This window comes from Microtus oregoni, unplaced genomic scaffold (genome assembly GCF_018167655.1).
Source record: "Microtus oregoni isolate MIOR12 unplaced genomic scaffold, Mior012 000055F_ref0000237, whole genome shotgun sequence".
Lineage (NCBI taxonomy): Eukaryota > Metazoa > Chordata > Mammalia > Rodentia > Cricetidae > Microtus > Microtus oregoni.
Genome location: NW_024543831.1, coordinates 1,769,623 through 1,796,402, shown reverse-complemented (window position 1 = coordinate 1,796,402; position 26,780 = coordinate 1,769,623). Strand labels below are relative to the sequence as shown.

The 26,780-nt window shown below is 46.9% G+C and overlaps 2 protein-coding genes across 2 annotated transcripts; one reads left to right on the top strand and one right to left on the bottom strand.

The window, feature by feature from the left end:
* The first annotated feature begins 4,155 nt into the window (after positions 1–4,155).
* Cd3e (CD3e molecule) lies at positions 4,156–17,218 on the top strand. Its single transcript, XM_041638488.1, has 8 exons — positions 4,156–4,205; positions 4,320–4,422; positions 6,584–6,601; positions 9,622–9,636; positions 13,655–13,867; positions 14,863–15,030; positions 15,574–15,620; positions 16,596–17,218. The coding sequence occupies exons 2-8, from the start codon at positions 4,374–4,376 to the stop codon at positions 16,650–16,652; spliced, it is 567 nt and encodes a 188-aa protein (XP_041494422.1). The 5' UTR covers positions 4,156–4,205; positions 4,320–4,373; the 3' UTR covers positions 16,653–17,218.
* Positions 17,219–20,637: 3,419 nt separating this feature from the next.
* Positions 20,638–25,399, bottom strand: Cd3d (CD3d molecule). Its single transcript, XM_041638491.1, has 5 exons — positions 25,255–25,399; positions 21,839–22,045; positions 21,303–21,434; positions 20,981–21,024; positions 20,638–20,796 (listed from the first exon to the last, which is right to left on the bottom strand). Exons 1-5 carry the CDS (start codon positions 25,307–25,309, stop codon positions 20,731–20,733), a joined length of 504 nt encoding a protein of 167 aa, XP_041494425.1. The 5' UTR covers positions 25,310–25,399; the 3' UTR covers positions 20,638–20,730.
* Positions 25,400–26,780: the final 1,381 nt, after the last annotated feature.

Genomic DNA, 26,780 nt, shown 5'->3' with positions numbered 1-26,780 from the left:
ATATCCCCTCCCAGTGTAACAGCTCTGCTCCACTCCGGGAAGGTTTCCCCAGTGAAAATGTTACAGTTCCCCTCTGTTCCAATCCTGCTCCACTCTGATCCCATCTAGTTCCAACAAAAGTTGTTACTTCTGTGTTCTGGTGAAAATGTCACACCACACAACAAATCTCACTCAAGAGATTTATTGGGAAGGAAGAATCCAGAAGGGTGGCTGTAGTGGGTGAGAAACAGCAGCAAACAGAACCTTATATAGGATTTTTTGGGAAATGGAACTTTTCAGGGTGGTTTGGGACTGATGGATTTTTGGTGGTCTGATTCTGGGGTGGGTTTAGGGATTGGTGGCATTTCAAGCTTAGGGACCTCAGGGATTGGTGGGATTCTGTGCTCAGGGATTGGTGGGATTCTGTGCTCAGGGGACAGGATTCTGCAGCCTGACTCTGTGGCAAGCTCAGGGATTAAGGCAATTTCAAGCCCTGGTTCTGAGGTCAAGTCAGGGTATTTTTCCTGAGCCCTTATCACCCTACAACAACCAGATACACTTTACTGAAAAGGCATGTCAGTGTCCAGATGAACATGGTCCCACTGGTCCTGTCACATGCCATATCCTTCTGGAGTTGCCAGCCTGATGGATTTAATAAACATCCTCTGCACCTCACCTCCAAACCTCTATCTAAGGCTGGCAGAACATTGCAGCAGAGTGGACGGGACGGATGAAAGAGCCAAGGATGGGAAGGAGAACCGTGAAGTGCCGTCTTCTGAAACGGCATGACTGATGGCACACATCAGCTCAAAGCAGCTGTGGTTCCTGCCATGACAGCTGCTCAAGAGTAGTCAAATCCCCACGTGGATGGGGGTGGGAGTCCAGAGACACCTCTCCTAGTTAAGGAGCTATTGACAGTTGATGAGAAGAGAGGGAGACCCCCTTTTCTCTGGGGTGTGGATGCTGGTAGGCTGGTAGGCTGGCCTTGCCCCCGTGGATAGCTCTATGCTCACTCACACATGATTAGGACTTATTGAGCTCAGAGGAATAATAATAATAATAATAGGACATGAAATCCTAAGCAGGTTGGTGAGCGCCAGGGGGAGACAATAGGGATGGATAAAAATCAAAATACATTGAATATGTGTTTGAAATTTTCAAAGACAAAGTAAATTTTTTAAACAAAGCATCTTGCTGGAGAGATGTGTGGTCATTTGAATGTAACTAGCCCCCATAATCTCCTGGGGAGTGACTATTAGGAGGGATGACCCTGTTGAAGTAGGCATGGCCTTGTTGGAGGAAGTGCATCACAATGGGGGTGGACTTTGAGGTCTTCTATGCTCAAGATACGGCTCAGCCTAGGCAGTTTGGATGCTCAACTTACTAGACCTGGATGGAGGTGGGGGTTCCTTGGACTTCCCACAGGACAGGGAACCCTGATTGCTTTTCAGGCTGGGGGGGGACTTAATTGGGGGAGGGGGAGGGAAATGGGAGGCGGTGGCGGGGAAGAGACAGAAATCTTTAATAATTAAATAAATAAAAAAAAGAAAAAAAAGATACGGCTCAGTGTCACAGTCCATTTCCTGCTGCCTTCTGATCAAGATGTAGCCAGCACCATGTCTGCCTCCATGCCACCATGCTCCCTGCCATGGTGATAATGGACTGAATCTCTGACTGTGAGCCACCCCTCAGGAGAACCTGCTGCCTCACCCAAGTCCACACCCCCTCCCAGGAACAGCTTACGTTTATATGGGGTGATGCGCCCTTTGCCTTAATTCAAGACAACACCGGACTCGTGGACTGGTGGAAAGCACCCCGGTGTTGGCTGAGGCCTGTGTGGCTGCCTCTCCGAAGTTGACCCTCTCGCTCATTCAGGCAACTTCTGTCCCTGCCTTGCAGGTGTTCTGCATTCCCATGAGCCACCTGCACATAGATCTCCACCTCAAGGTTCGTTTCCCAGAGAACTCAAAGGAAGACAGTGCACATTTAGAGATGTGAAGATATACTCAGAGAGTAGGGGTTCGTTATGGTTCCCCTGGGGAAAGGCATGGGGTGGGAGGCGGTGGGATATGATGTTCCTGTTTTCCAGCCTTCCCGAGCTCTTCATTGTTTTTAATATGCACGTGTATTGCTTCCATAATTAAACTTTTTATATAAAAATCTTAAAGAATCAGGTCGGTGAGATGCTGCAGTGGAAAAAGGAACCTGCCACCAAGCCTCACAACATAATTTCAATCCCCTGGGACCAGGGAACACTGAGGAAGAGAGGTCAGAGAGAAAGTGAGAGTCCACGGATGGGGGGGTGCCATGAGATGCTGTGTTCTGGACACGACATGGCCGTTACACTCATGAGCTTCACCGCAGCCATGGTTACCTGCATGAGACAAAGCCAACAAGGTCAGGCGACATCCCAACAGGCAGCATTAGTAAGATTCAGTGTGTTACAGGGGCAAAAAAACAAGTGGGGAGAGATGTATTGGAGCTGTCTAAAGGGAGTAGAAGGGAGAAATGGAGGTGGACAGGATTAAGATATATTGTATATAGGCATGGAATTGTGAAAGAATAAATAAAATGTAATCATTTTGGAGAAGGAGCAAGATCCAGAGAGTGAGGTAGCAAGGTGGGGAGTGGGGATCCTGACTCAAAAATAAGGTGGAGAGGGATTGAGAAAGAGAACTCAGCTTCAGCCTCTGGTCTCCACAACACCTCCACACATGTTCACACACACACACACACACACACATACACACACACACATACACACACACACACACACAAGACTTTTTAAAGGACCTGATACTATCACTTTTCTAGGACAGGGGATGGGCAAAAAGAATATGAGTAGGGAAATGGGAGAAAGGCTGAGAAATGCAGTCTTCTGGGGCTGCCGCAGCCATGCAGTCTTCTGGGGCTGCCGCAGCCATGCAGTCTTCTGGGGCTGCCGCAGCCATGCAGTCTTCTGGGGCTGCCGCTGCCATGCAGTCTTCTGGGACTGCCACAGCCATGCAGTCTTCTGGGGCTGCCACAGCCATGCAGTCTTCTGGGGCTGCCGCAGCAATGCAGTCTTCTGGGGCTGCCGCAGCCATGCAGTCAGAACCTTCTATTGCAGTAGCTATGGCTGCCAGCAATTGATCTGCCTGTGACTGGACTATCAGCAATCATGAACTGGGGAGTTTCCTATGCAGCCCTAAGCCTTCTTGCCGAGCTATGGGCTGTTGAGGCATTCTGGAAGAGGGGCAGTCATTTTCTTCAGTCCTGTACTGACTGAGGTCCCAGCGGATTGTTCCAAACCCGCTGCCACCCAGATAATCCTGGTTAAACTCAGTAGATATCATAAAAATAAAACTAGAAAGGCCAGAGAGATACCTCAACAGATAAAGACCTGAACTGAAACCTGGGAATCCCATGGTGGAAAGAGAACTGAGTCCCTCATTGTCGTCTGACTTCCACACACATTGGGGAATGCATGTGCCCACACATATACACATACAACAAATCAATAATGTAAAAATTAATTAAAAAACATGACTGTATGAAGAAGACTTGTTGAGAAAGGGAAAATCAGAAGACATGTTATACATGAGAACAGACTCAATGAAAGCTTTTTTTTTCAAAGAGATCGTTGCTTATAACTCAGGAAGTGATTTTGCTAGATTTTAAATAATAATAATAGCAGTTCCCTTAATGGGTGTATGAATAAAGCCTTTAACATGACGTCAGGACATAGGAAGGGAGCTGTGTCGGTAGCTCAGGGTTCAGTACCTGCTTAGCATGTGCAGTGAAAGGCCAGGGGGAGCCTTATAGCAAAATCCTGTCTCAAAGAAAGAAAGAACAAAGCCTCTCACAGATCTTGTTACTGAGCTGGCTCCATCCTGCTGCTCAAAGCCAAGGAAGAAGACAGATAGATACTGAATGTTTCAATGTCTTCCTGCCTCGGCTGATGGGGTTATGCACAAGGAAGACGCCCTCAGTATGGAGATGCTTTGCATAGGGCACAGGTAAGTGTTTTTCACAGAACTCAGTTTGCCAGAGCCCCCTTGCTTTTCCTGATGGGGAGGCCGGAAGGCCCAGATTTCCTCAGTCAACCGAGGCGGAGGCCTCTGCCTGGAACATTTCAAACCTTTCCAAGTGACGTGGAGCAGGCGGGCCCAGAGGCCCGGTTACTTCCTGTGTGGGGTTCAGACACCTGCCTCCCCTGCCTACTTCGGGTGCCTTCTTCAGAAATGGTAAGTCTCTCCTCGTAAAAAGCGCCCTTCTTCTCATCCTGTTATTGCAAACAAAAGATCCAGAGTCTTTACATGCAGCCAGCACTCTGAAAACTTTTTCGGTTTCCTTTTCAGAAGTAATGAGCTGGGTGTGTCCGCCATATTAGTAGAGCGAGCCTTCTGCAAAGGATGCAGTGGTACGCTTTCTGGAGTGTTCTGGGCCTCAGCCTCCTAGTAGGTGAGTAGGCAAGAATGAAGAATGGAGGCACTTTCCCAGGCCATTCCAAGACTCGTCTGGTGCAGCTGGTGCTTCACTCACTAAAAGATTCAAGGAACTGTTGGTGATGTCTGTCGTTTAAGGGGGTGGGGGGATGAGGGCTGGAGCCCAGGTGTGGAGGAGACTGTTTAGGAGACAGACAGAGGAAACCACTTGGGTGGATCACATCAACTGAGGGAACAGGTCTGTCTGTCTTGAGAACGAACCCATCGGGCTATAAACTCTGCAACACTTTAGAACGCAAAGGGAATGGGCAGAGTGAGCTCCGCTTGGTTTTGGGGGAGAGGCGATAAGTAGATCCGGGCCCTGCCCAGCTTAGTAGCTTTGAGACAAACCCTTTGTCATTCCCAGTCTTTTGAAAGTGACCAAGAGATTTCACTTAGTTTAGTCCGTTTTCTGAAGCAAGGCTTGGTATAAATTATAAATAGCTGTGAGTGCACATGCGATATAAATAATGCCTGAGTGCACAGCAGCCATTTGCTAAGTGTGTGCGCTGTGTAAAGAAAATACTTTCCACGGGTTAACCAATTCAGTTCTTACTTCTTCTGTGGAAGAAAGGGGGTACAGGCCCTGACTCACAGAAGAAGTTATCACCGCGGGATTGAAAAATTGTTCAATGTTAAAGGTCAGCAAGTCCTGCAGTTGATCTGGGAAACCCCGTCTACAAGGCCTGTGCTCGGAAGGGTTGCACTTTGTGAGGGAAAATGGCTCATCAGAGTTTTCTGTCAAAGAGCTAGAGAACACTGTGCTGCGGCAGCTGGGCTCCTCTCTGAGAGCCGCAGCCATTGTACCTCCATTTCCTGCTTAGCCTTGGCTTCCTTAAGCTTGAGTATACGCACATCTTCAGTGGGGTGCTGGGTGAGGTGGCTGCTGCTTGTGAAACAGAGCCTCGTGATGCAGTCTAGGTTGGCTCCTCGGAAACTCCACGTTCTTCTGCCTTAGCCTTGAGAGTTCTAGGATTACAAGCTTGTGCAGTCACCTCCCTCAACATTCCGCATTTCTGAAAAGCTTTCACGTTTACTAATCTGAGACTAGTTTAAGGAACACACTTGAAGTCCCAAGGGGCAAGTCCCAACAGCCAAGGCATTTTCTTAGGGATCTATGGTAAATGGTACTCTCCCTTTAATTAAAACGATAGATAGATAGATAGATAGATAGATAGATAATAGATAGATGAAAACACATAAATTTTTTTTTTTTTTAAAAAGAGGAGAGCCTCTGAGATGGTTCAGTGGGTGAAGGTGCCTTCCACCAAGGCTGACGACCTGGGTTTCATCCCTAGGTTCTACGTGTGAAAGGAGAGGACTAATTCTTGTTAGTTGTTCTCTGGCCTATCACACATGTAGGTATGTGCCCACATGCCTACATACAAAATAGGTAAATGTTAACAAATGTAATGAAGGGAAGATTGAAGAGGAAAGAGGGGGGGGGGTTAAGGAGACTATTAAAGACTCAAGCTCCCTAGCAATATGCCTTGCCTGCTATGGGGATAGGAAAACACCTCACCCTATACAGAAGCTGTTCGTAAACAAAGGGCTCAGGCAGTGTGGGGGTGGGAGGATTGATCACTGTAACAGACTCTAGTCAGTGCTGAGTGAGGGGACCAGGAGAGCCCGGATGCACAGGCTCTAGCTGATGAGTAGTCGGGGTTTCAAATATCCCTACCTCTGTCTCAAGCAGAAAACAAATGGAAAATTTGAGCTGTCCAGTTCTCAGGAGCCAGAGACCGAGAGAACCCCAACACCTGTACCTACCAAGGGCTTGTTTTCCTTTTGAAGTCAGAGTACAGTTTTCAAAATGGAGAGTCTGCTTCAACCCTTGTTTGTTCTTTTTTGAGCCACCCAGAAAGAAGCCTCAACTTGATTAACTTCTGCTTGTTAAACACCCTGCACTTGTGTTCAATGCCAGTTGTTTCCCTGCTCAGCTTCCCCTGAACTGGCTGGGGACCCCTGCCCAATACCCTGCAGTAAACATCCTGTATGGTGTATAGAAAGGACTGAGCTGATGGTGGGTGGAAAGGACTTTAAGTGCCAGTGACAATGAGACAGGAACACTATCTTTTTGTTTAGAATTCCGGGCATTCACAGCATTACTAACTCTTTTTTTATTGTTTGTTTTCCAGATGGCACTTGGCAGGATGGTAAGATATGGCTTCTTTCTTTGCTATGAAATCAAGCCAGTGTTCTTGGTTCAGCCATCACACTAAATAACAATGTTTCAGTCTGTAACTAAGGGATGGCATGTACAACAGTAGACGATGCAATTATAATGGAACTGGAACGTTCCCATCACCTGGTATTTCTCTGTATCTTTTCTGTGTGTAGAGACACAGATATTTACTACTGTGTTGTGATTCCCTGTTCAGTGCAATTACATACTTCAGAGGTTTATAGGCCTGGCACAACAACTAAGTATACAGTCTAGGTGAACAGTGGACACAACACTCTACAGTATACAGTCTAGGTGAACAGCAGGCTGCACTATAGTCTAGGTGAACAATGGACATACACTACACTATAGGTGAGCAGTGGGCACACACTACACTATAGTCTAGGTGAACAGTGGACACACACTACACTGTAGTCTAGGTGAACAGTGGACACACACTACACTGTAGTCTAGGTGAACAGTGGGCACACACTACACTATAGTCTAGGTGTACATCAGGTACACACTACACTGTATTCTAGGTGAACAGTGGGCACACACTACACTGTAGTCTAGGTGAACAGTGGGCACACACTACACTATAGTCTAGTGTACATCAGGTACACACTACACTGTAGTCTAGGTGAACAGTGGGCACACACTACACTGTAGTCTAGGTGAACAGTGGACACACACTACACTGTAGTCTAGGTGAACAGTGGGCACACACTACACTATAGTCTAGGTGTACATCAGGTACACACTACACTGTATTCTAGGTGAACAGTGGGCACACACTACACTGTAGTCTAGGTGAACAGTGGACACACACTACACTGTAGTCTAGGTGAACAGTGGGCACACACTACACTGTAGTCTAGGTGAACAGTGGGCACACACTACACTGTAATCTAGGTGAACAGTGGGCACACACTACACTGTAGTCTAGGTGTACATCAGGTACACACTACACTGTAGTCTAGGTGAACAGTGGGCACACACTACACTGTAGTCTAGGTGTACATCAGGTACACACTACACTGTAGTCTAGGTGAACAGTGGGCACACACTACACTGTAGTCTAGGTGAACAGTGGGCACACACTACACTATAGTCTAGGTCAACAGTGGACACACACTACACTGTAGTCTAGGTGAACAGTGGGCACACACTACACTGTAGTCTAGGTGAACAGTGGACACACTACACTGTAGTCTAGGTGAACAGTGGGCACACTACACTGTAGTCTAGGTGAACAGTGGGCACACTACACTGTAGTCTAGGTGTACATCAGGTACACACTACACTGTAGTCTAGGTGAACAGTGGACACACACTACACTGTAGTCTAGGTGGACAGTGGGCACACACTACACTATAGTCTAGGTGTACATCAGGTACACACTACACTGTAGTCTAGGTGAACAGTGGGCACACACTACACTGTAGTCTAGGTGAACAGTGGGCACACACTACACTGTAGTCTAGGTGAACAGTGGGCACACACTACACTGTAGTCTAGGTGAACAGTGGGCACACACTACACTGTAATCTAGGTGAACAGTGGGCACACACTACACTGTAGTCTAGGTGTACATCAGGTACACACTACACTGTAGTCCAGGTGAACAGTGGGCACACACTACACTGTAGTCTAGGTGTACATCAGGTACACACTACACTGTAGTCTAGGTGAACAGTGGGCACACACTACACTGTAGTCTAGGTGAACAGTGGGCACACACTACACTATAGTCTAGGTCAACAGTGGACACACACTACACTGTAGTCTAGGTGAACAGTGGGCACACACTACACTGTAGTCTAGGTGAACAGTGGGCACACACTACACTATAGTCTAGGTCAATAGTGGACACACACTACACTGTAGTCTAGGTGAACAAGCTCTGCTCTCTACGTTAGTTGGGTACACGTGGACTGTGACATTCACTCAATGACCAAGTCCCTGAAGAATGTGTTTCTCAGAACTGACTGTATTTGGAGTGCAGTTTTATCAAAGCTTCCCATAGAGATTCCACAGGCAACAGTGAAAGAGATTTTTCACCCCTTTGCCTCATAGATGTGCCCCAGGTTAGGGAACAAAGAGACTGCAGAAAATGATGAACAACCTAAAATGTTAAAAAGTTTTCAGTAGATCTGGGAAGGTGGCTCAGTTGGTAAAATATTTGTGTGAGAAGAATGAGGGTCTGAGTTAGATTCCCAAAACATACACTGAAAAAAAGCAAGCACAATCCACACACTGTGGAGGCAGAGACAGGAGGATCCCTGGGACTAGTCAGCCAGTCTAGCCAAGACATCAAGCTCCAGGTTCAGTGGAAGATCGTGTCTGAAAAAGCAAAGAGATGGAGAACTATTGCAGAAGGTACCCAATGTCTGCCTCTATGCACATGCATGCACACACACACACACACACACACACACACACATACACACATGCATGCACACACACACATACAGGATCGCTAACATACACATAAAAAAGTTAAAAGTACCAATGGTTTTCATTCTTCTGCTTTTCCTGTTTGATATGAGGTTAGGAGAGGATGTGAGGTTGGCCAGATGCGTGTATAGGGTAACCCTAGTTGGGGTGGCATTTGGGTACACACCCACAACCATAATCTGAATGTGGGTATTTATGTATGCACTAGCCTGAACTTTACATTCTCAGTCAGAACAGATAGATCCAGACTGTCCCAATCTTGGAAGCTTCTCTATTCAGTCAGTGCCTCCGAACGGAGAGAAGCAACGGTGTATTCAAAGCAGGCTCCTTCCCCTTCCATGTATAACCGGTGTCCACAGCAGCCATTTTGTGCATAGCCAAGCGATACAGGCTGTAGAACATAAGACTCCAAACAGCTTGTCACATACAGCCAAAGAAACTTCAAGACCCGTTATGCTGAGACTGAGGGGAGGGTCCTTGCCCATGGGAGCAGGGACGGATCTCCGCCACAGATAAGAATGTAACTGACAGCTTGTGTTGCTTCCCTTTCAGATTTCGAGGACTTTGGTAAGAGGATTCGCTCTTCTCAGCCTCTTCTCAGCTGGGGAACAAACTAATCAGACGACAGACACCATGGGAACAAGAGTGCAGTGGGAACCAGAGCTAGCGGAGGGAGACGGGGGTATCTGTGTGCAATGTGCCGGGTTGGGCCACTAGTTTCCATGGCTGGCTAGAGCTGTACATGCATGAGTCCCTGCGCATACTGCGAGGGAAAGGCACACGCATTGTTGTGGGTCAGGCAGCCTCTCTGTCTGCTTTTGTGTGAACTCTAAGTTCTTTGAAGGCAGAGACGGCATTTCATTTGCCTGTTCTTGGTGTCTGCCCATAGTGGGTGCTCAATGAAGTGTTTGCATGAAGAAATGAACAGAATATTAATATTTTGCTAGTTCTTTGTCCTCAAGAAGCCAGTTGTCTTTAAGAGAAGCAAATATTTGATGCTACAGTGTGCTACATGCAATGGGTAGGTGCAGAGAAAACGTGAAGTATGAAAAAGAATGGCAAACTCTGCAAAGAGCTGAGGAGGGCTCAGGTGGGCATCTTGAGCAGAGTTGAATAGGCTTTACTTGTACTTTACAGTCAGAGGATGCTTGAGGCAGAGGAGACAAAAATCTAACCCTGAGACTTGATGGCCTTATTTGAATCTTGATTCAGTTTCCTTCTTGGGTGTTAATAGATAACTCTTTTTTGCAGGGGGGGAAGGGGTTTGAGACAAGGTTTCTCTGCAGCTTTGAAGCCTATCCTGGAACTAGCTCTTGTAGACCAGGCTGGCCTCGAACTCACAGAGATCCACCTGCCTCTGCTGAGATTAAAGATGTGTGCCACCACCGCCAGGCAGTGGGTAACTTCTTAATATCTGTGCCATTTGACCATTGTGTGTAAAATGGAAACAACTTGTAGCATTGATGTGAGGACTTAGTGACTGATTCATTTAAGACACTCACAACAGTACTTGCAAGACAGAAGTCAGTAGATGGCTCTTAAGCTATTCCATAATATATACATATATATACATTTATATATTATGTATAATATCTATTATTATGTATGTATAATATATTATATGTATATATTATAGAGAGCAAACTTTGAGGGGGGTTAGAGAAAGATGACTCAGCAGTTAAGACCACTTGCTGCTCTTTCAGAGGACCAAAGTTCAGTTCCCAGAACTCAGTTTCAGGGAACCTGGCCTCCTCTTCTGGCCTCTGTGAGCACCCATGTACATGTGTGCATACTAACAAGGAAACATTCGTATATACATACACATAAAATTTCTTTTAAATTGTTTAAAAGGGATTAAATGAGTATGGTGGTACACGACTTTAATCCCAACACTCTGGAGGCAGAGGCAGATGGAGCTCTGTGAGTCGGAAGCCAGCCTATTCTATATAGCAAGATCCAGGCCAGTCAAGGCTACATACACAGTGAGACCCTGTCTCAAAGAGAGAGGGGTTGGAGAGATACATATCTTGGAAGTTAAGCACAGACAGACTGGTTAGTACTTGAGTAGAAGAATAAATGTTAAAGTTTGTTGTGCATATATGTTCTAGCTGTTGCCCTAAATAAGGGGGGTGAAAACTTAGAAATATAATCTAATTAATAAGAGATAAGCAATCTATAGGAAACTCAATTTCTTAACCATTGTGAAATGCCATGGATGTGTACAAACTGTCTGTGAACACGTCTGTTTCTAAACATGGACTTCCTGGTCCTTGTAAATCAACACTCTGATGTTGAATTTGGACAAATATAGTTAGTAAGCAATTTTTTACATGTTTTCAGAAAAACCTCCTAAACATAGAGTAATGTCTGAATGTCTGTTTACTTTTAGTCTATCTTATTTGTGATTTCGGATTCACAAAAGCTTTCTAGAAAACACCAATGGTAAAATTATTAAGTCGAAGTCATCCTCTGTTGGGATGATACCCAGCTTCCAGCTGCTGGCTGGCAGAGCGGGCTGTGTGAAGTCCCAGGCAGAAGGCTGTGGTGCGACTGGGTTAGGGCTCAGTTGTTTTCCATGGAAGCAGGATCCCAGGAAGGGAGGGAGGAAAGAAAGCCACGTTTCTCATGAGCATCCGCTATGTGCATCCACTTTCCCCTTCGGGATTCTTTTGAATCTCTCAGATGCTCTCTGCAGTGCCCATTTTATCTCCTCTTCCCTGATGAAGAGACTTGAGACTGGGAGCCACGGTGCAGGCCTGCAATCCCAGCCCTCGAGAGACTGAGGCAGGAAGGCTGAAAATGTGAGACCAGACCACGTAAAATAGCAAGACTTTGTCTTAAACAATAAAGACTTCAAAAAGAGAAAAAGAAAGAACTGAAGCTCAGAGAGGTTGAGCGCCTTGCTCCTCCTCACACAGCCTCGTCATTCATGTCTTTCCCTAGGAACGTGCTGTGTCTGAGAAAATGCCACCACCATTTTCTCTCTTCCAGTTTAGATTCTGTCATTTCAGGGCTGTGGCATATCTCAGTAGTGTCCAGGATCCAGCCACAAGTCTTCCAGAAGGACCACTGCCAGCCCACTGCTTAGGACAGTGATGCCTGTTATAAGTTTTTGTTGTTGTTGTTGTTGTTGTTGTTGTTTTGTTTTGTTTTTGATTTTCGAGACAGGGTTTCTCCGTAGCTTTTGGTTCCTGTCCTGGAACCAGCTCTTGTAGACCAGTCTGGCCTCGAACTCACAGAGATCCGCCTGCCTCTGCCTCCCGAGTGCTGGGATTAAAGACGTGTGCCACCACCGCCCGGCTTGCCTGTTATAGTTTTTATGAATTATAGTGGTTTTTATGAGTGAATTTCTGTTGTCTGTATCTGTAGCTCCCCCTCCAACCAAATAAGGGAGAGTTCATTATGCTCAGAGATAGTGTTAAAGTCAAGTTGCTCCTTCCAGAAAAAGCCATCCTCTGTGCAGAGTTCCTTGGGCCATTCGGAGGCAATGTGGAGGAAAGTATATTGAGTAAGATATTTGATCTCGATAGCAAGCAGCTTCATTAGCTTTAAGGGAAAACATCAGAGGCTGGGGATGTGGCCCAGTTGGCAGAGTGCCTGCCTGACATGCACAGAGTCCTGGGTTCAAGCTCCAGCACCACACCAACAGGACATGATGGTGTACACCTAGAATCGCAGAGCTCAGGAGTTAGAGGCAGGAGGATCAGAAGCTGAAAATCACCCTCAGCTTCATAACAAATATGAGACCAGCTTTGGGTGCATGAGACTTGTCTCAAAAAGAGAAAAATCATGGGAAATATATAGGCTTGAGAACCAGTGATTCCAATGCACGGTGGTCTTTATCTTTAAGACCCTGTGACAGCTATCTGGAAGATGATTCTGGCTGAATGCGGAATAGCCCTAGAGTACTCCGTCTTATGACTAACGCACTAATTTCCATAGCTCAGGCTTGGGAGCACAAGCTCCTGTAGTTTGAATCTGAATTATGCATGAGCATATTTTTTGGGGGTTTACTCCAGACTTCACCTCTGGGGTTTACAGTTCTTGGGGTGTTGGTACCTACTCCCTCTAGAAAAATGTTTACGTCAAATGGAAGTGTAAACCAGGATTGTTTTCTTACTATTCTTTTCTTTTCTCATGCACAGAAACGTGAGTCTACAGTGCTTACTTTATTTATGTCCTGCAGAAGTACAGACGAGGGGATGGGTGGAGGGGAAGAGACAGACTGGGGGAGATCAGCCCCAAGAACTGAGAGCCCCCTGTTACATTCCCAGCATCTACTTTAGATAGATACCAAATGAGGACTTTTGTGGACTTTCCTTCACTTCTACCTTCCCCTTTCCAACTCCCTATGTGACTGTCTACTCTCTAAAGCCACCTTCCAGAAGGTTCTCTGCCCCTCCATCTGTACACACATCCCCTCTCCCAATTTTTCCAGTCAGGATACCTCCCTCTGCCAAGCAAATCTCAACCCCAGTGATGAAAAATCTCCTGTATCTGGCTGCCTCTTAAGAACCAATTTGCCATTTGTGAAATTTTTATGGATTTCCCCTCCAAACCCCTTCCCTTTTCTCTTTTTCCTCAGGTTATAAAGTCTCCATCTCAGGAACCAACATCGAACTGACATGCCCTCTAGACAGTGATAAAATAAAATGGGAAAAAAATGACAAAGAACTGTCTGGAGAGAGTAACAAAAAACTCATGCTAAGTGATTTTTCGGAAGTTGAGGACAGCGGCTACTACGCCTGCTACATAGAGGCCAAAGAGAAGAACGCGTACCTCTACCTGAAAGCAAAAGGTAACTCAGGTTCCTCCCCAAACAGCTTTCTCGAGAATCCCCCAAGCCAGCCACAGTCCCTGTCATCTCAAAACTCCTCCTGCACTCTGTCCTTGGCTCCCTGGGACCACACAGTACCAGCATTTTCTGCAAAACAGATTCACAGTGGCCTGGGATTGTCTGGGCCACTTCAGTTGGTACTAGGCGTAAAATAGCAAGTTCCCCCAGAGGCAGGCTTGGGTCACTTGCTTTGTGACATACTCAGAATCAAGACTGACCAGCATCAGAGATACATTTCATCAGGAGGACTTGCAGAGAGACTCAGTGCCACTACTTGAAAGTCTAACCAAGGCATCACAATCGACGATAGGAAGTACTGCCTTTATCCAGCACTGTATTTGGTTTGGAGGTTGTTTTTGTTGTTGTTTTGCTTGTTTGTTTTTGTTTTTATTTTTGTTTTTCCAGGACAGGGTTTCTCTGTGTTGCCCTGGCGGTCCTGGAACTCACCCTGTAGTCTAGGATGGCCTTATACTCAGATCCGCCTGCCTCTGCCTCACGAGTGCTGGGATTAAAGGCGTGTGCAATCACTACCCGGCGAAGTCGTGTATTTGTAATCCCTACACATGCCTCAGTTATTCAAGGGCCTGGGGCACACTGAACTCCAGCCCCAAGGTTTATACCACAGGGTCCTTTCCTGCCATCCCCACACCAGCCATATAGCTTAAGCACATGTTTTATTCCTAAGTAGATGATGAGAAAACAGAGTGGGCTGAAAATCCCCATACTAATGGATGATGGAGCCGAGACTGTTTGACTCCAGAGCCTCCGACCACAATCACCCATATTGCTTGTCATTCTCCCTGGACGCTATCGCAGGGCAGGGCTCTGGTTAGTGCTGGCAGGCGTGCAGGTGTTGAAGGAAGACTTGTCTTCATTTGTTTCTTCCTCTTCTCCCACGTCCTGGTGTTTTCCTTTTTGGGTCACTTCTCTCCCTCCCCCGACCCCTGCCCCTGTAGTGTGTGAGAATTGTGTGGAGGTGGACCTGACAGCAGTGGCCATAATCATCGTCGTCGACATCTGCATCACTCTGGGCTTGCTGATGGTGGTTTATTACTGGAGCAAGAATAGAAAGGCCAAGGCCAAACCTGTGACCCGAGGAACCGGTGCTGGTGGCAGGCCCAGAGGTAAAACCATAGAGCTGGGTCAGAGGAGATTTGGCCCAGGCCAGGATGGGCAGCAACTGTACAGCAGATTCCAAACGGCTTCCGTAGCACATTCTCTGTGATACCAAGACCCCTACAGAGAGGGCTTCCCGTCCAAGATCATTCCTCTCCTTCCACCCTAAAAAACCTCTGAAAACCCGTGCTGACCAACGACGCAGTGGGTTTCCTCAGCTGCCTGGCAGTGCCCTGCAGGAAGCAGATTCAACCTCCAAACTGTGGGCAGAGAGATCTCAGGATTAGTTCCCACCTTGTCCCCTTCCTTCTGCCTGGAGAGAGAATGGGAGAACCTGAGCTGGAGCAAAATCACAAGTGATGAGAACAGAGTAGGAGCCCTCAGGGATGGGGCAAAGGAAAGAAAAGAGGACGGAGGGCTGGGTGGAAAAGGGAGATTAGACGAAAGGACAGAGAGGACCCGCTCTCCCCTGGGCTGGATCTCCTAGCTACCATCTTTGCTGCAAGACTGGTGTTCAGCATGGAAACAATATATTTCTTCTTTTTCTGCAGTGCAAAACAAGGAGCGGCCACCACCTGTTCCCAACCCAGACTATGAGGTAACAGATACAGTGGGCAGGAAGTTGGAGGGGGCTCCTTTTAGAGAGGAGTCCAACTGGCACGGTCCATCTTGTCTGCAAGACACCCAGGGCTCCCAGACAGGCTACCCCTGTGCCTTCTCCGCCTTCTTCATGTTAGTCAGGACTATCTCCAAGGCTGTTTGGCTTCCACAACCATGTAGAGGCAGGGGACTAGAGGAAGGGAGACATCTCTCTTTCTCTCACTTGTTGGTTGTCTGAGATTCAGCTGTGGAGGATAACACCTACGCAAATGCTAACCTGATAGATGAGAATGGTGTTCTGGCAGATGCCAGTGCTGTCAACCGGTCATTAAAATAGGGTGGTGCTTGATGGGCAAATAGCCCCTAGTTTCCCTCCATCGTGCACACTCACACACACACACGCCCATATACACAACACGTACACATGTACACATGACACACCACACACAGGCACACACAGGCACACACACCACACACATGCACATATACACACCACATACACATGTACACATGACACACCACACACACACACACACACACACACACACACCACATGCGTGCACAGTCAGGCACTATAGCTCTTCCCCACCAGGCCACCATCTGACTTAATACCTGGCGCCAGGGCTGCCTTCTTTGTGACCATGCACTAGCAATTGCTAAAATTTTTCTCTATCACGCTGGACAAATTGAACAAAATTTGAGCACCAGGAATGGGGTATTTAGTGTTCCCTCAGGAACTCCAGTTAAGCTTGACAAAAGTGCTAGAGGCAAGTTTTTACAATCTCCCTTACTGGGTAGGAGGCTTCCAGAAGGAGGTGGCTGGCTCAAATCTGTACCAGTTACAACTAGACTCCCTCAACTCCAAGCCCAGAGGTCTTACCTTACAGGCAGCCTACACCCCAGTGCTTCTTCCTCCTTATCTCCTTCCTCCCCCTGTCCTCCTAATCAATCACGGATCCTGTTCCACCCTTAGCCCATCCGCAAAGCCCAGCGGGACCTGTATTCTGGCCTGAATCAGAGAGCAGTCTGACAGAAAGAAGGGATGCTGCCTTCCGTGGACCCAGCCCCAGCCCTCTGAGCACCATGCTATTCCCTGCTCTCTGGACAAATTGTGGACCCCACAGAATTGTTCTTCAGCCATCTGGTGAACATGTTCTGGAACCTTGCCTCTGCTTCCTCTCTTGCCTCCTCTGCTAGTGTTCAGTACTGGGATGTTGCTGCCTCGCTATCCTCTGAAGCATCATGGGTGATCAGACCCTCAGCCAGCCATGTTGTCAGGATGCTTATTCCAGCCCCCCAGTACCTGCCAGCTCCTTCTTTTTTGCACAGATGTTATCTTTGCTGCCAGTCCCCTCCTTTTCCTGCATATAAATTGGCCCTCTTCCGCAGCTCTTCCCTATAGCTTTCTGTATTTCCAACTCTGTGTTTTACACCCTTCTCTGGGAATGGACTGGGTGATATTTGGCAGAGGTCCTAGCCCAGCAGGTGCTGTGAGCCCCTTTCCAGGTTTTATCTTAAATCTTTATTTAGATAGTCATCTGCATCTCTGTGAATATACCAGAATCCTCTCCGCTAGTGGCAAAGCAATAAAGTGTGTTGACTAGAAAAGTTGCGGTCCCTTTTTTTCTGGAAGGTCCTAAGAAGCAGCCTGTGTCCTAAGGCAATTCAGACTCCCAGAGATTCAATACAGTGCTTGCCTATTGGAGGGGGTGGGTACTCACTGCCCTCCACATGCATCAAATCATCAAAGGTATCGATGGGGGGGGGCTGATGGAGTGGTTGGTCCATAAAATGAATAAGATGGAGGGGACCGGAAAGGTCGCTGGTGGTACCAGAAAAGAAGGGAGAGTGCAGAGGGAGTTGGAGCTGAGATGAGCTCTTCTCCCAGCTGTCAGGAAACACTGCTGAAGGGAGCAGAGGGAACACAGGCAGCTCTCAGCTCTCAGCTGGCTCCTGCCCTGGAGGCAGCTGCCTGAAGCCCCAGACAGTGGTTAAACAGCAGGATGTGGGTTGTGCTGGGAGTGAGGTTAAAAGAGGCGCAGTGACAGCCAGAGAGCAGAGGCCGGTGGGGAGAGGGTTTGGTTCTCAGTCTCCCACACACGCTGCTTGCAGGAGAGCAGAATCCAGAGCCCAGACAAGCTGCCCTAAGCCAGCTCAGACCAGCAGGCTCGCTTCTCTCCCTTTCTGCCATTAGACACATCCCTGAAACTTCAGGGCTCTTCTTACACGACATCTGGCTTCTGAGACGGGCTGCTCTCCGCAAGCTGTTCGCGCTCAGCCTCAGACTTGGTAGTAGACAGCTCTCCACTGACAGGTCACTTTTTCTCTCTAGGCCTTGGTGATTTTGCCTTTCACCAATGGCTAATAGGCAGGCTGGCTGGGGGGGGGGGGGGGGAGAACCAAGGCAGAGTCTAGAGATCTCTGTGAAGCAAGCAGGCAGAGACAGAGAGCAAGACTTGTAGTGTTTTTGGAGAGCATAGGGGTCTAACAGTCTGAGGGGGAGCTCCTCCTATCTTCAGCTGAAGACTGAGCAACACACATAAAACACTGCAGTTACTTGGAAGGATCTGGAGGAAGCCTTGTGGCCACCAGAGTTGGATATAGTTGCTACAGTTTCATAGCACAAGGCACTGGGGAAGAGCTAGAGGCTCCATGGCAGAAGAGGCAAATAATCGCTTGGAAGCCTGTTGGGTGAATGCACCAATCCCAATCGGGAGGGTTCTGTCCTCAGCACCTAAATCTCTTACAAAGGTTCCATCTTCTAATAATCTGAGTTGGGGAAAACAAAGATGAGATAGGCTGGGTGTGGTCATACACTCCAGTAATCTCAACACTTGGGAACAAGAGGCAGGAGGATTGCTGCAAGTTTAAGGCAGCCTAGACCATGAGCAGGGTCCAAGCCAGCCATGAATACATAAAGAGAGCTTGTCTCAAAAAATGAATCACTGGGAGAGGGCACCAATATGCAAGAGCTTAACAGTATGACAACTTTAAGGTCAATAAATTCCACAGCCTAAATTAAACTGATACATTCCTTGAATAATATGGAAAATATTTCAGGGCTTCTTACATTGTTTTTCTACTCAAAACCCCTTTTCGCTTAAGAATTTTTTACACAACCCTGGGTAAATAGGTATATAAAACAGGTATAAAAATCAAATATTTGCCAAAAGTAAATCATAAGCATTTTTATTTTTAAAAAAAAGTTTTGGGAGCCAACAGGATGGCTCAGTTTATAAAGTGGTATACTGCCAAGCCTGAAGACAGATTTCCCCCAGAAACTCACATGTGGAAGGAAAGAACTAACTCCTAAGAGCTGTCCTCTGACCTCCACATGGGCATGGGCACATGCAAATATCTTTAATTACAAAAATTAAAATAATTCTTTGGTATATGTATGTGTTACCATTTATTAAAGGTGAAAGATGGGGGTCTGGAGAAATGGATCAGTGATTAAGAAAAACTGAGTTTGGCTCCCAGTACCCTCTTCAAGTAACTCCAGTCTGGGAAATCAGACACCCTCCTCTGCCCCTGCTGGTACTGCACAAACCCACACAGACACGCACATTTAATTAAAAATAAAAATGTCAAAAAAAGATGTCTTTATTTTAAGATGAAAGATGGATATGTTCATTTATTTCTGAATAAAGAAAAATCTTGGCTGAATATTTTATATCAAGAACATATTAACATCATCAATGTTTTTAGAATTGATCAGCATTTTTATTTTTAGGGCTGGGAATTTAGCGCAGTTAGTAGAGTGCTTGCCTACTGTACATGAAGTCTTGTGTTTGATCCCTGCCATTGCCAAAACCAGGTGTGGTGGTATGTGCCTATAATCTCAACACTGAAAACGAAAGCTACAGGTCACCCTTAGCTACCTAATATGTTTGAGACTACCCTGGGATACCTGAAACTCAATCTCCAATCTTTAAAAAATGTTATGATTGTCCATGGTGAGAACACCATTTTACATAAATATGTTCTACAAAATAGCAAAGTATACTTAGGGTCATTTCAAAATTTAGAAGAAATTCTGTCCTGCTCACAAGCTAAAACTCATTTAACTTTCTTTTTGAAACTCAACCCAGCAGCTCAAACAATTTGAAAATCAAGCGTCCTAACACAGTACTGATATGTACTCACTTGATACTTAGATGCTGAGGGATGACGGTGGGAAAATATTAGAAGCATTTGTTTCCATGTGAAACCACTGTGTTTCTACAACAGCAGGACACTGAATGTACAGTGAGAACAGTGCCATTCAGATCAGTGCAGTTCGAGGATCTCAAACAAGGCGTTTCAGGAAATGCTGATTGGTGTTGAGTAGCCTGACAGTGGACAAATGCCTGGTGCAAACGCTGTGTGTTCAGGTCCAAAGCTGAATGAATTTGCACAGTGCAAGACAGTAAAGCACTGAGAGAATTATCTTAGATTCGTTGTTTTTTTGTATTAATTTGGGGAGCAGGGCGGGCAAGATGGCTCAGCAGGTAAAGGTGCTTGGTCCACAAGCCTAGTAGTTCCCACTCCCCTTCCCCCTCCCCCTCCCTCTTCCTCTCTCTCTCTCTCTCTCTCTCTCTCTCTCTCTCTCTTTCACACACACACACACACACACACACACACACACACACACGCCTGCACGCACACCCTCTGAGTCCCAGTACTCTTTGGTGCTCTGCCACCCCCCATTCACGATGTCATGGAAACTTTTGCGGCTCAGCTTCTAAACACGGCGGCCTACCCCCAGCTGTGGTAAGGCAGCAAAACCCCAAAGAGTTGTTATGATAGGGACTGGAACCAACATGCAGCTGAAGGAGAGTGGCTAGGCTGATCCTCCCCACAGAAAACCCACCGGGTTAGAAACACCAACAGGCCAAGATGGACAGGAAGCTGTCCATCATACTGCCTGTATAGGACTGAGGAAAGGAAGCACTGAAGGGAGACCACAGGTGGGCAAGATCCTAGCCAAGCTAAGACAACCCCCAACCCATGCCTTGTAAAACACAGGTGCCTGCTGACTGAAAGAACACAGCTTTATTGGCTGAGCACAGAGGGAAGGCACACTTGATAATGACACTCTGAGAAGCCCCAGTCTCCCAGTCTCAGGATCATTTGTTCCGGGGCCAGTTCCCTCCAAGACTGCTGTACTGGGTATCGTCACGATTTCGGAGAGGCTGAGATGAGAAACACAACACCTAGTCAGCATCTGAACTCTTCTTGGTACCCACACCTGACTTCTCCCAACATCCAAGGATGAGCCACTGCCCCCAGAACTCTCCACATATCTCAGACCCGCCCTGCCAGGTCCCTTAGTCCTCACTCCCTTCTCCCATTCTTGACTCCTCCCTCAGGGCTTACCTGATACAGCTGCTCATTCTTCAACAGGGCTTGAATGTTAGAAGCTAGAAGCAAGGAAAGAGAGTCATTGGGAGCTGGGGAAGATGGGACAATGGGACCTGTGAACACTGTAGGGGGACTCTGAAGCCAGTCACACCCTCCCTCACCCTCAGAAGACTGAAGAGAGAGAAAGAGAGGAGAGAGAGAGAGAGAGAGAGAGAGAGAGAGAGAAAAGAGAGAGAGAGGAGAGAGAAGAGAGAGAGAGAGAGAGAGAGAGAGAAAAGAGAGAGAGAGGAGAGAGAAGAGAGAGAGAGAGAGAGAGAGAGAGCGCCCTTCCACTAACCTCCAGAGAGCCTTCCAGTCTCATGTCCTGCAAAGCAGTAGACTCCCAAAGCCAGGAGCAGAGTGGCAATGAGGTCGGTGATGATGACGCCAGCCACAGTAGCTGAGTCCAGCTCCACACAGTTCTGGCACACTATGGGGGAGGAGAGGAAGAAAGTTTTCAAGGTAAGGGAACTGTTTCTGCTCCTAGAAAGACTCTAGGTTCCCCATTCCAAGACCCACACTTCAGTGAGATGGTAAAGACCTTGCTACTTCCATCTCCACCCTCATCTCAAGGAATTGCTGGAGAGAAACATGACATTCATGGGACTTTAACTGAGGAATGGATCGAGCCCCACTCCAAGCCAGTCCCTGCCTGTCTTAGTCAAACTCTCTCCCATTCTGAAGCACTCCCTGACAAATCTGGTTCATACCGCCATGAGTGCCCTTGGTTTGTTTAGAGAATAAATGGGTTCACCACAGTCTGCTTTTAGCCAGAATCGTTCTCACATCCAGGGGGCCCATGATTTCATCCCAGTGGGTCCAGGAAGCACATACTTCGGTAATATATTTGTATAGTAGACACTCCCTCTGTCTCATTGCACTTATACATCCCTCGTGGGTCCAGGATGCCTTTTCCCAAGTTCAGTGTTTTATTTTTTGCAAACCATGCTTCCACCGTTCCTTCTACATAGTCAATGCTGGAATTGCAATTCACAAATACTTGGTCCTCATGTTCAGTCACTTCTATCTTGAAGAAGCTTCCTAAGAGGAAAAACATAATCAGAGGCAGCTCTCTGGTGTGTAGGTGTCCCATCACTCTGCTGAAGTGAATACTTATGGATCAGTTGTGTGCTAAACTTTATGATTCCTAGTGAAAGGACAGAAGCGACCAGAGGAAGACTTCAGGATGGTCTCCAGAAACTGTAGGGCTAGGAAGGACATGGGGCTGTAGTCCAAGCAGAAGACAGATCATCCCAATTAGCTTTGTCAGCTTTAACTCAGCCTAGAGTCACCTGAGAAGAGGGATTGCTTGCATCAGATTGGCCCTGTGAACATGTCTAGTATAAAGGAATGTCTTAATTGCCTTATCGATGCAGAAGAGTCCAGACCACTGTGGGTGGCACCATTCCCTAGGAAGGTGGGTCTGGGCTGTATAGGAAAGCTAGCTGTACAAGCGTAAGCCAGCAAGGGAACCAGGAAGAGCATTCTTCCATGGCCTCTACTTTGAGCTCCTGCTTGAGTTTCTGCCCTGATTTCCCTTAAAGATAGACTGACCTGAACTTGGAAGCCAAATAAATTCCTTCCTCCCTTAAGTTGCTTTTTGTCAAAGTATTTTATTATGACAAAATTCAAACTAGGACGTAGCTCCTGAGTGACTTGGGGGCAAACGAGAAAACCAAGCCACTTAAAAATAAATTCAGATCACCAATTAAACCACTGGGTCCTCCAGGAGACCTGAGAAGGCAGAAGGATGTTCTTAGCCTAGAGATTGTGCCTTTTATTTTTATTTATTTTTGGTTTTTTGAGACAGGGTTTCTCTGTAGCTTTGGAGCCTGTCCTGGAACTAGCTCTTGTAGACCAGGCTGGTCTCAAACTCACAGAGATCCGCCTGCACTCAGGATTAAAGTCGTGTGCCACCACTGCCCGGCCGATTGTGCCTTTTATACTAAAGACTTCTAGTTTCTCTTCCCAGCCAGTAACTCTCTCACTTCAACTTCTCATCCTCTTCCTCCTCTGTTTTATCCACGCAAGTATCAGCCAGAGTAAAGAGAGGCTCACTATGAAAGCCTTTTCCAGGGCCATTAACCTCTGGGTCAGAGAGGAGCTGTATGAACTACCAGCCCAGTGATCCAGATTTCCCAAGGCAAAGTCCATGTAAGAAGATTCGCTGGGAACACAGCTCAATGGTAGAGGCATGGACAGTGCCCCAGACTCGATCTCCAGTACTGGAGACAGTGATTTGCATCGATGAGCTCAGCACTTGGAAAACTGAGACAGAAGGCTTGAGACAACAAGGCCAGCCTGGGCTACAGAGTAAGGGAGATCCCATCTAAAAAAAAAAAAAAAAAAGTCGTTCTGTCAGCGGCAGCTGGGACAAAGACACAGGCACTGTCCCCTGCAGCAGCCTGAGGAGATCTTTTCATCTCTGAAGAAACTTAACTCGAGTAAGATCCAGATCTTCTACTTCAACAGAAAATTTTAAGATGCGCCGGTAATGAAGCAAATTGAGGCTTATCTTAATATAACTTACTTACATTATATTAATATAAGGGCATTTTAATATAGATTTTAAGCAGAAGTGTTAATGAAAGAGGCACCCCCGAAGTTTCCCAGAGAGGTGCACCATTGTCTTTACAAACAGCCATAGACACTATTCTGGTGGGTTTTGAAGTTCTTACCCATAGAGTTGCTAAGAAAACTAAATGAGTTCACAGGGTAGTTGATATGGGCATCTGACAGGATTACAATTGATTAAGTAAAAGTCTAGATTTGGAGATGCCAGAAGACAGAAGATCTAGAAAATGTTCTGGAGAGGAATGAGGCCCTACCCCAAGGTCGTATACACTTGGGCAGTAAGCCTGTCTGGTTGCTATTTTAACACAAAATGCCTGTATAGGAAAAGAATAGTACGGGGCCAACTTTCACGGCAAATGCTAATAGTGCTGAAATTCTCAAGCCTCAGCTAGCGAGAGGCTCTAACTAGTGTCTGGGGTGATAGGTTCCTTTCTCTTTTGTGTCCCTACAATTTCTCCTGTCTTTCTAGCTTACCTTGGTGCCACACTTGCTTAAGGAGAAAGGGCCACAAAAATAAAAAGCATATCAAGTCTATTTCTGAGGCTCCCTATATGTCAAGTCTTGTGAGGGGTGTAGGAGCCAGAGATAAGCACAGCGGGCCCTCCTAGAAACCCCTAAGATCATCTCACAGTCCACGGGGCACTGCTGTGTCTACCACCAGCAGCAGCAAAGATATCTCTGAGCTTCATATTTAGTCACCAATATGAACGCAAGAGCGGCCTCCAGAAACCTCCGAAATGGCTGCTCCTCCTGCCTCCAAAGCAGGAGCTTGTACGAGGGAAGACACAGGTGTGTACAACCCCTCCCTCTTACAGTCCTACCTATCTTCTTTGGAGTTATTTCCAGTAGAAATCGCTGGTGGCCAGGACAGCTTTTCGAGTGACCATTTGACCCATTTTCCCAGGCCTCTGAGATGTGAGCTTTCCAGGGTTATTTTGGGGCTAGTTTGGTTTGTACTCTTGCACTTTTTGAGATCTACCCCTGAGCTATCTACCCAGCCCGATTTTCTGTTTTAAAAGTGAACAAACTGAGAAGACTTGGCATCTGCTGACTTATATCACATCTATCCTGTCTGTCCTTCCCACTCAGCTAAAGTTAACGTTTCTCTAAGATTGCTCCTGAATTCTGAACTGTGGCTCTGGTGGTCATATAATGATGGCCAGCCAGGCGGTGGTGGTGCACGCTTTTAATCCCAGCACTCGGGAGGCAAAGACTGGCAGATCTCTGTGAGTTCAAGGCCAACCTGGTCTACAGAGCAAATTCCAGGACAGCCTCCAAAGCTAGAGAAACCCATCTCAAAAAACAAACAAACAAACAAACACATAATGATGATCAATGACCAAGAGCCTATTCCAGGAGGCCATTTGCCTTAGAAGATGCAATGGGTGTAACTTTTTCCATTATCAGCCTTAGGCCCAGGCACGTGCAATGGGAAACCGTTTTCTACAGACATCTGGTCCAAGGTCATTGGAGATACCATTAAGACCACTGTGAGCCTTGACTGGAGTCGGTCAAAACCGAATGCTTGTTTCCTATTCCCCAACCCCACCCTTCTGACCCTCCCCTGCCTGGTAAACAGAAGTCAGCATTGAGATGCCCTTTCCAGTGAACTTCTTCCAATGACACCATCCCTTCTGGGGTCCCTTCCTCCGCACAGATGAAGATGCCTCACTTACCTTGAGGGAGAAAAGCAGCCAGTATCAGGCCAGCCAGAATCCCGCTATGATCCATTTTCCAGAGGAATTCATCCAACAAATAGAGGCAAGCCACGGAACAATCAGCCACAGTGAACACTACCCTCCACCTGCAGACTCATGGGTACTCAGAAAAAGGAAGAGTGGGGGAGGAGCTAGAAGAAATCTAACTCTCTGCCTTTGATGATAGGAGGCTGTCAAGGCAAGACTAGGCCAGGGGTGGGGTAGGAAGGAAGCAGGTACACATTTCTCTTTCAGGAGAAGAGTTTGGGAGAAAAGGCAGAAGGCCAAGGAGAGACTATGAGGGAAGTTCATTCTGACTTATAGGAGGGGAAAGGAGATTGGGAATTAGCCTCTCCTGGGCCACTGGTAACAAATACAAAAAATGTCAGGCATCCTGTTGACAACACCACTACATTTACTTACAAACAAGGAAGTGCCACCTCTTCAAATCCACTGAGAAAAGCTATGAGCCCAATACAAGCCACACTAGCGGTTCCTCCCATTCATTTCTGGCCAGTCTGGGGACCCTTCACGGGGCAATCTGGGCCACCACATCAATCTACTGCTGGACAGATGGACTTCAGAACCCCTCGGCCAGATATCTGAATCCTAGATCAAGCATGTAGTGCCCATGGCACCAAACATGGCAGAGCTGGTCTCACTCGGTGTCACCACAAGGATTTCGGGAGGGTGTTTCCATGGTGCCTGCCACCTCAAGCCTTCTCAGTATGAGATTCTTCAAAACAATATAATCCACTCACTTGTAAAACAGCCTCCTAAGCAGACAGTAAACTTTTTTTTTTTTTACAACAGGCTGTGGGGATCTGAAACTTTCCACTCTGCCATGGTCAGAAGGTCATCTGCTTGGGGACAGAACTATGTTTGTGCCTGGTGTCACTCACATAGGAGTTCTGTGAGTTTCTCTTACCCATTGACTGACTGACTGAGACAATGGCCTGAGACCCTGGCAATCTCCCAGGGCTGTGAACCAAGAGATATGCTAGCTGTCCTGTTGGGATGGGCCTACCTATTTTCAGGTAGGTTCCATTTTGATGTTCCCAAAAAAAAAAAAAAACAATGACAAGATTGCTCAATGAAGGTCTACACTAAGTAAGATATTTTTTTCCATTCTGAACTCCAGTCCTACACACCTAAAATCCTTACCCAAAATCATGAATTCTGGGATCAAGTGACCAACAAGTCTAGTCCCAGAAACAACTACAAATAGGTCCTCAATCTGTTTTATGCAAAGAGGTTCTAAGGATAAGGAAGGTTCCAAGTGGGAATTCAGAACTGTCACTCTCCCTCCCTGCTACCTGACAGACACCACGTAAGTCTTAACAACAACAACAAAAAAAAAAAAAAACAAACAAGACAAGAGATATGCTTTGCAACACCATCCCCACTGGGGCCCCTGTGCCCACACTTTTGGGTTTTGCCCCAGCTCAAAGGATGCTGGGTGGGAGGAGCCAGGCTAGCGGCTACACAGGCTGGTTGGCTGGCTG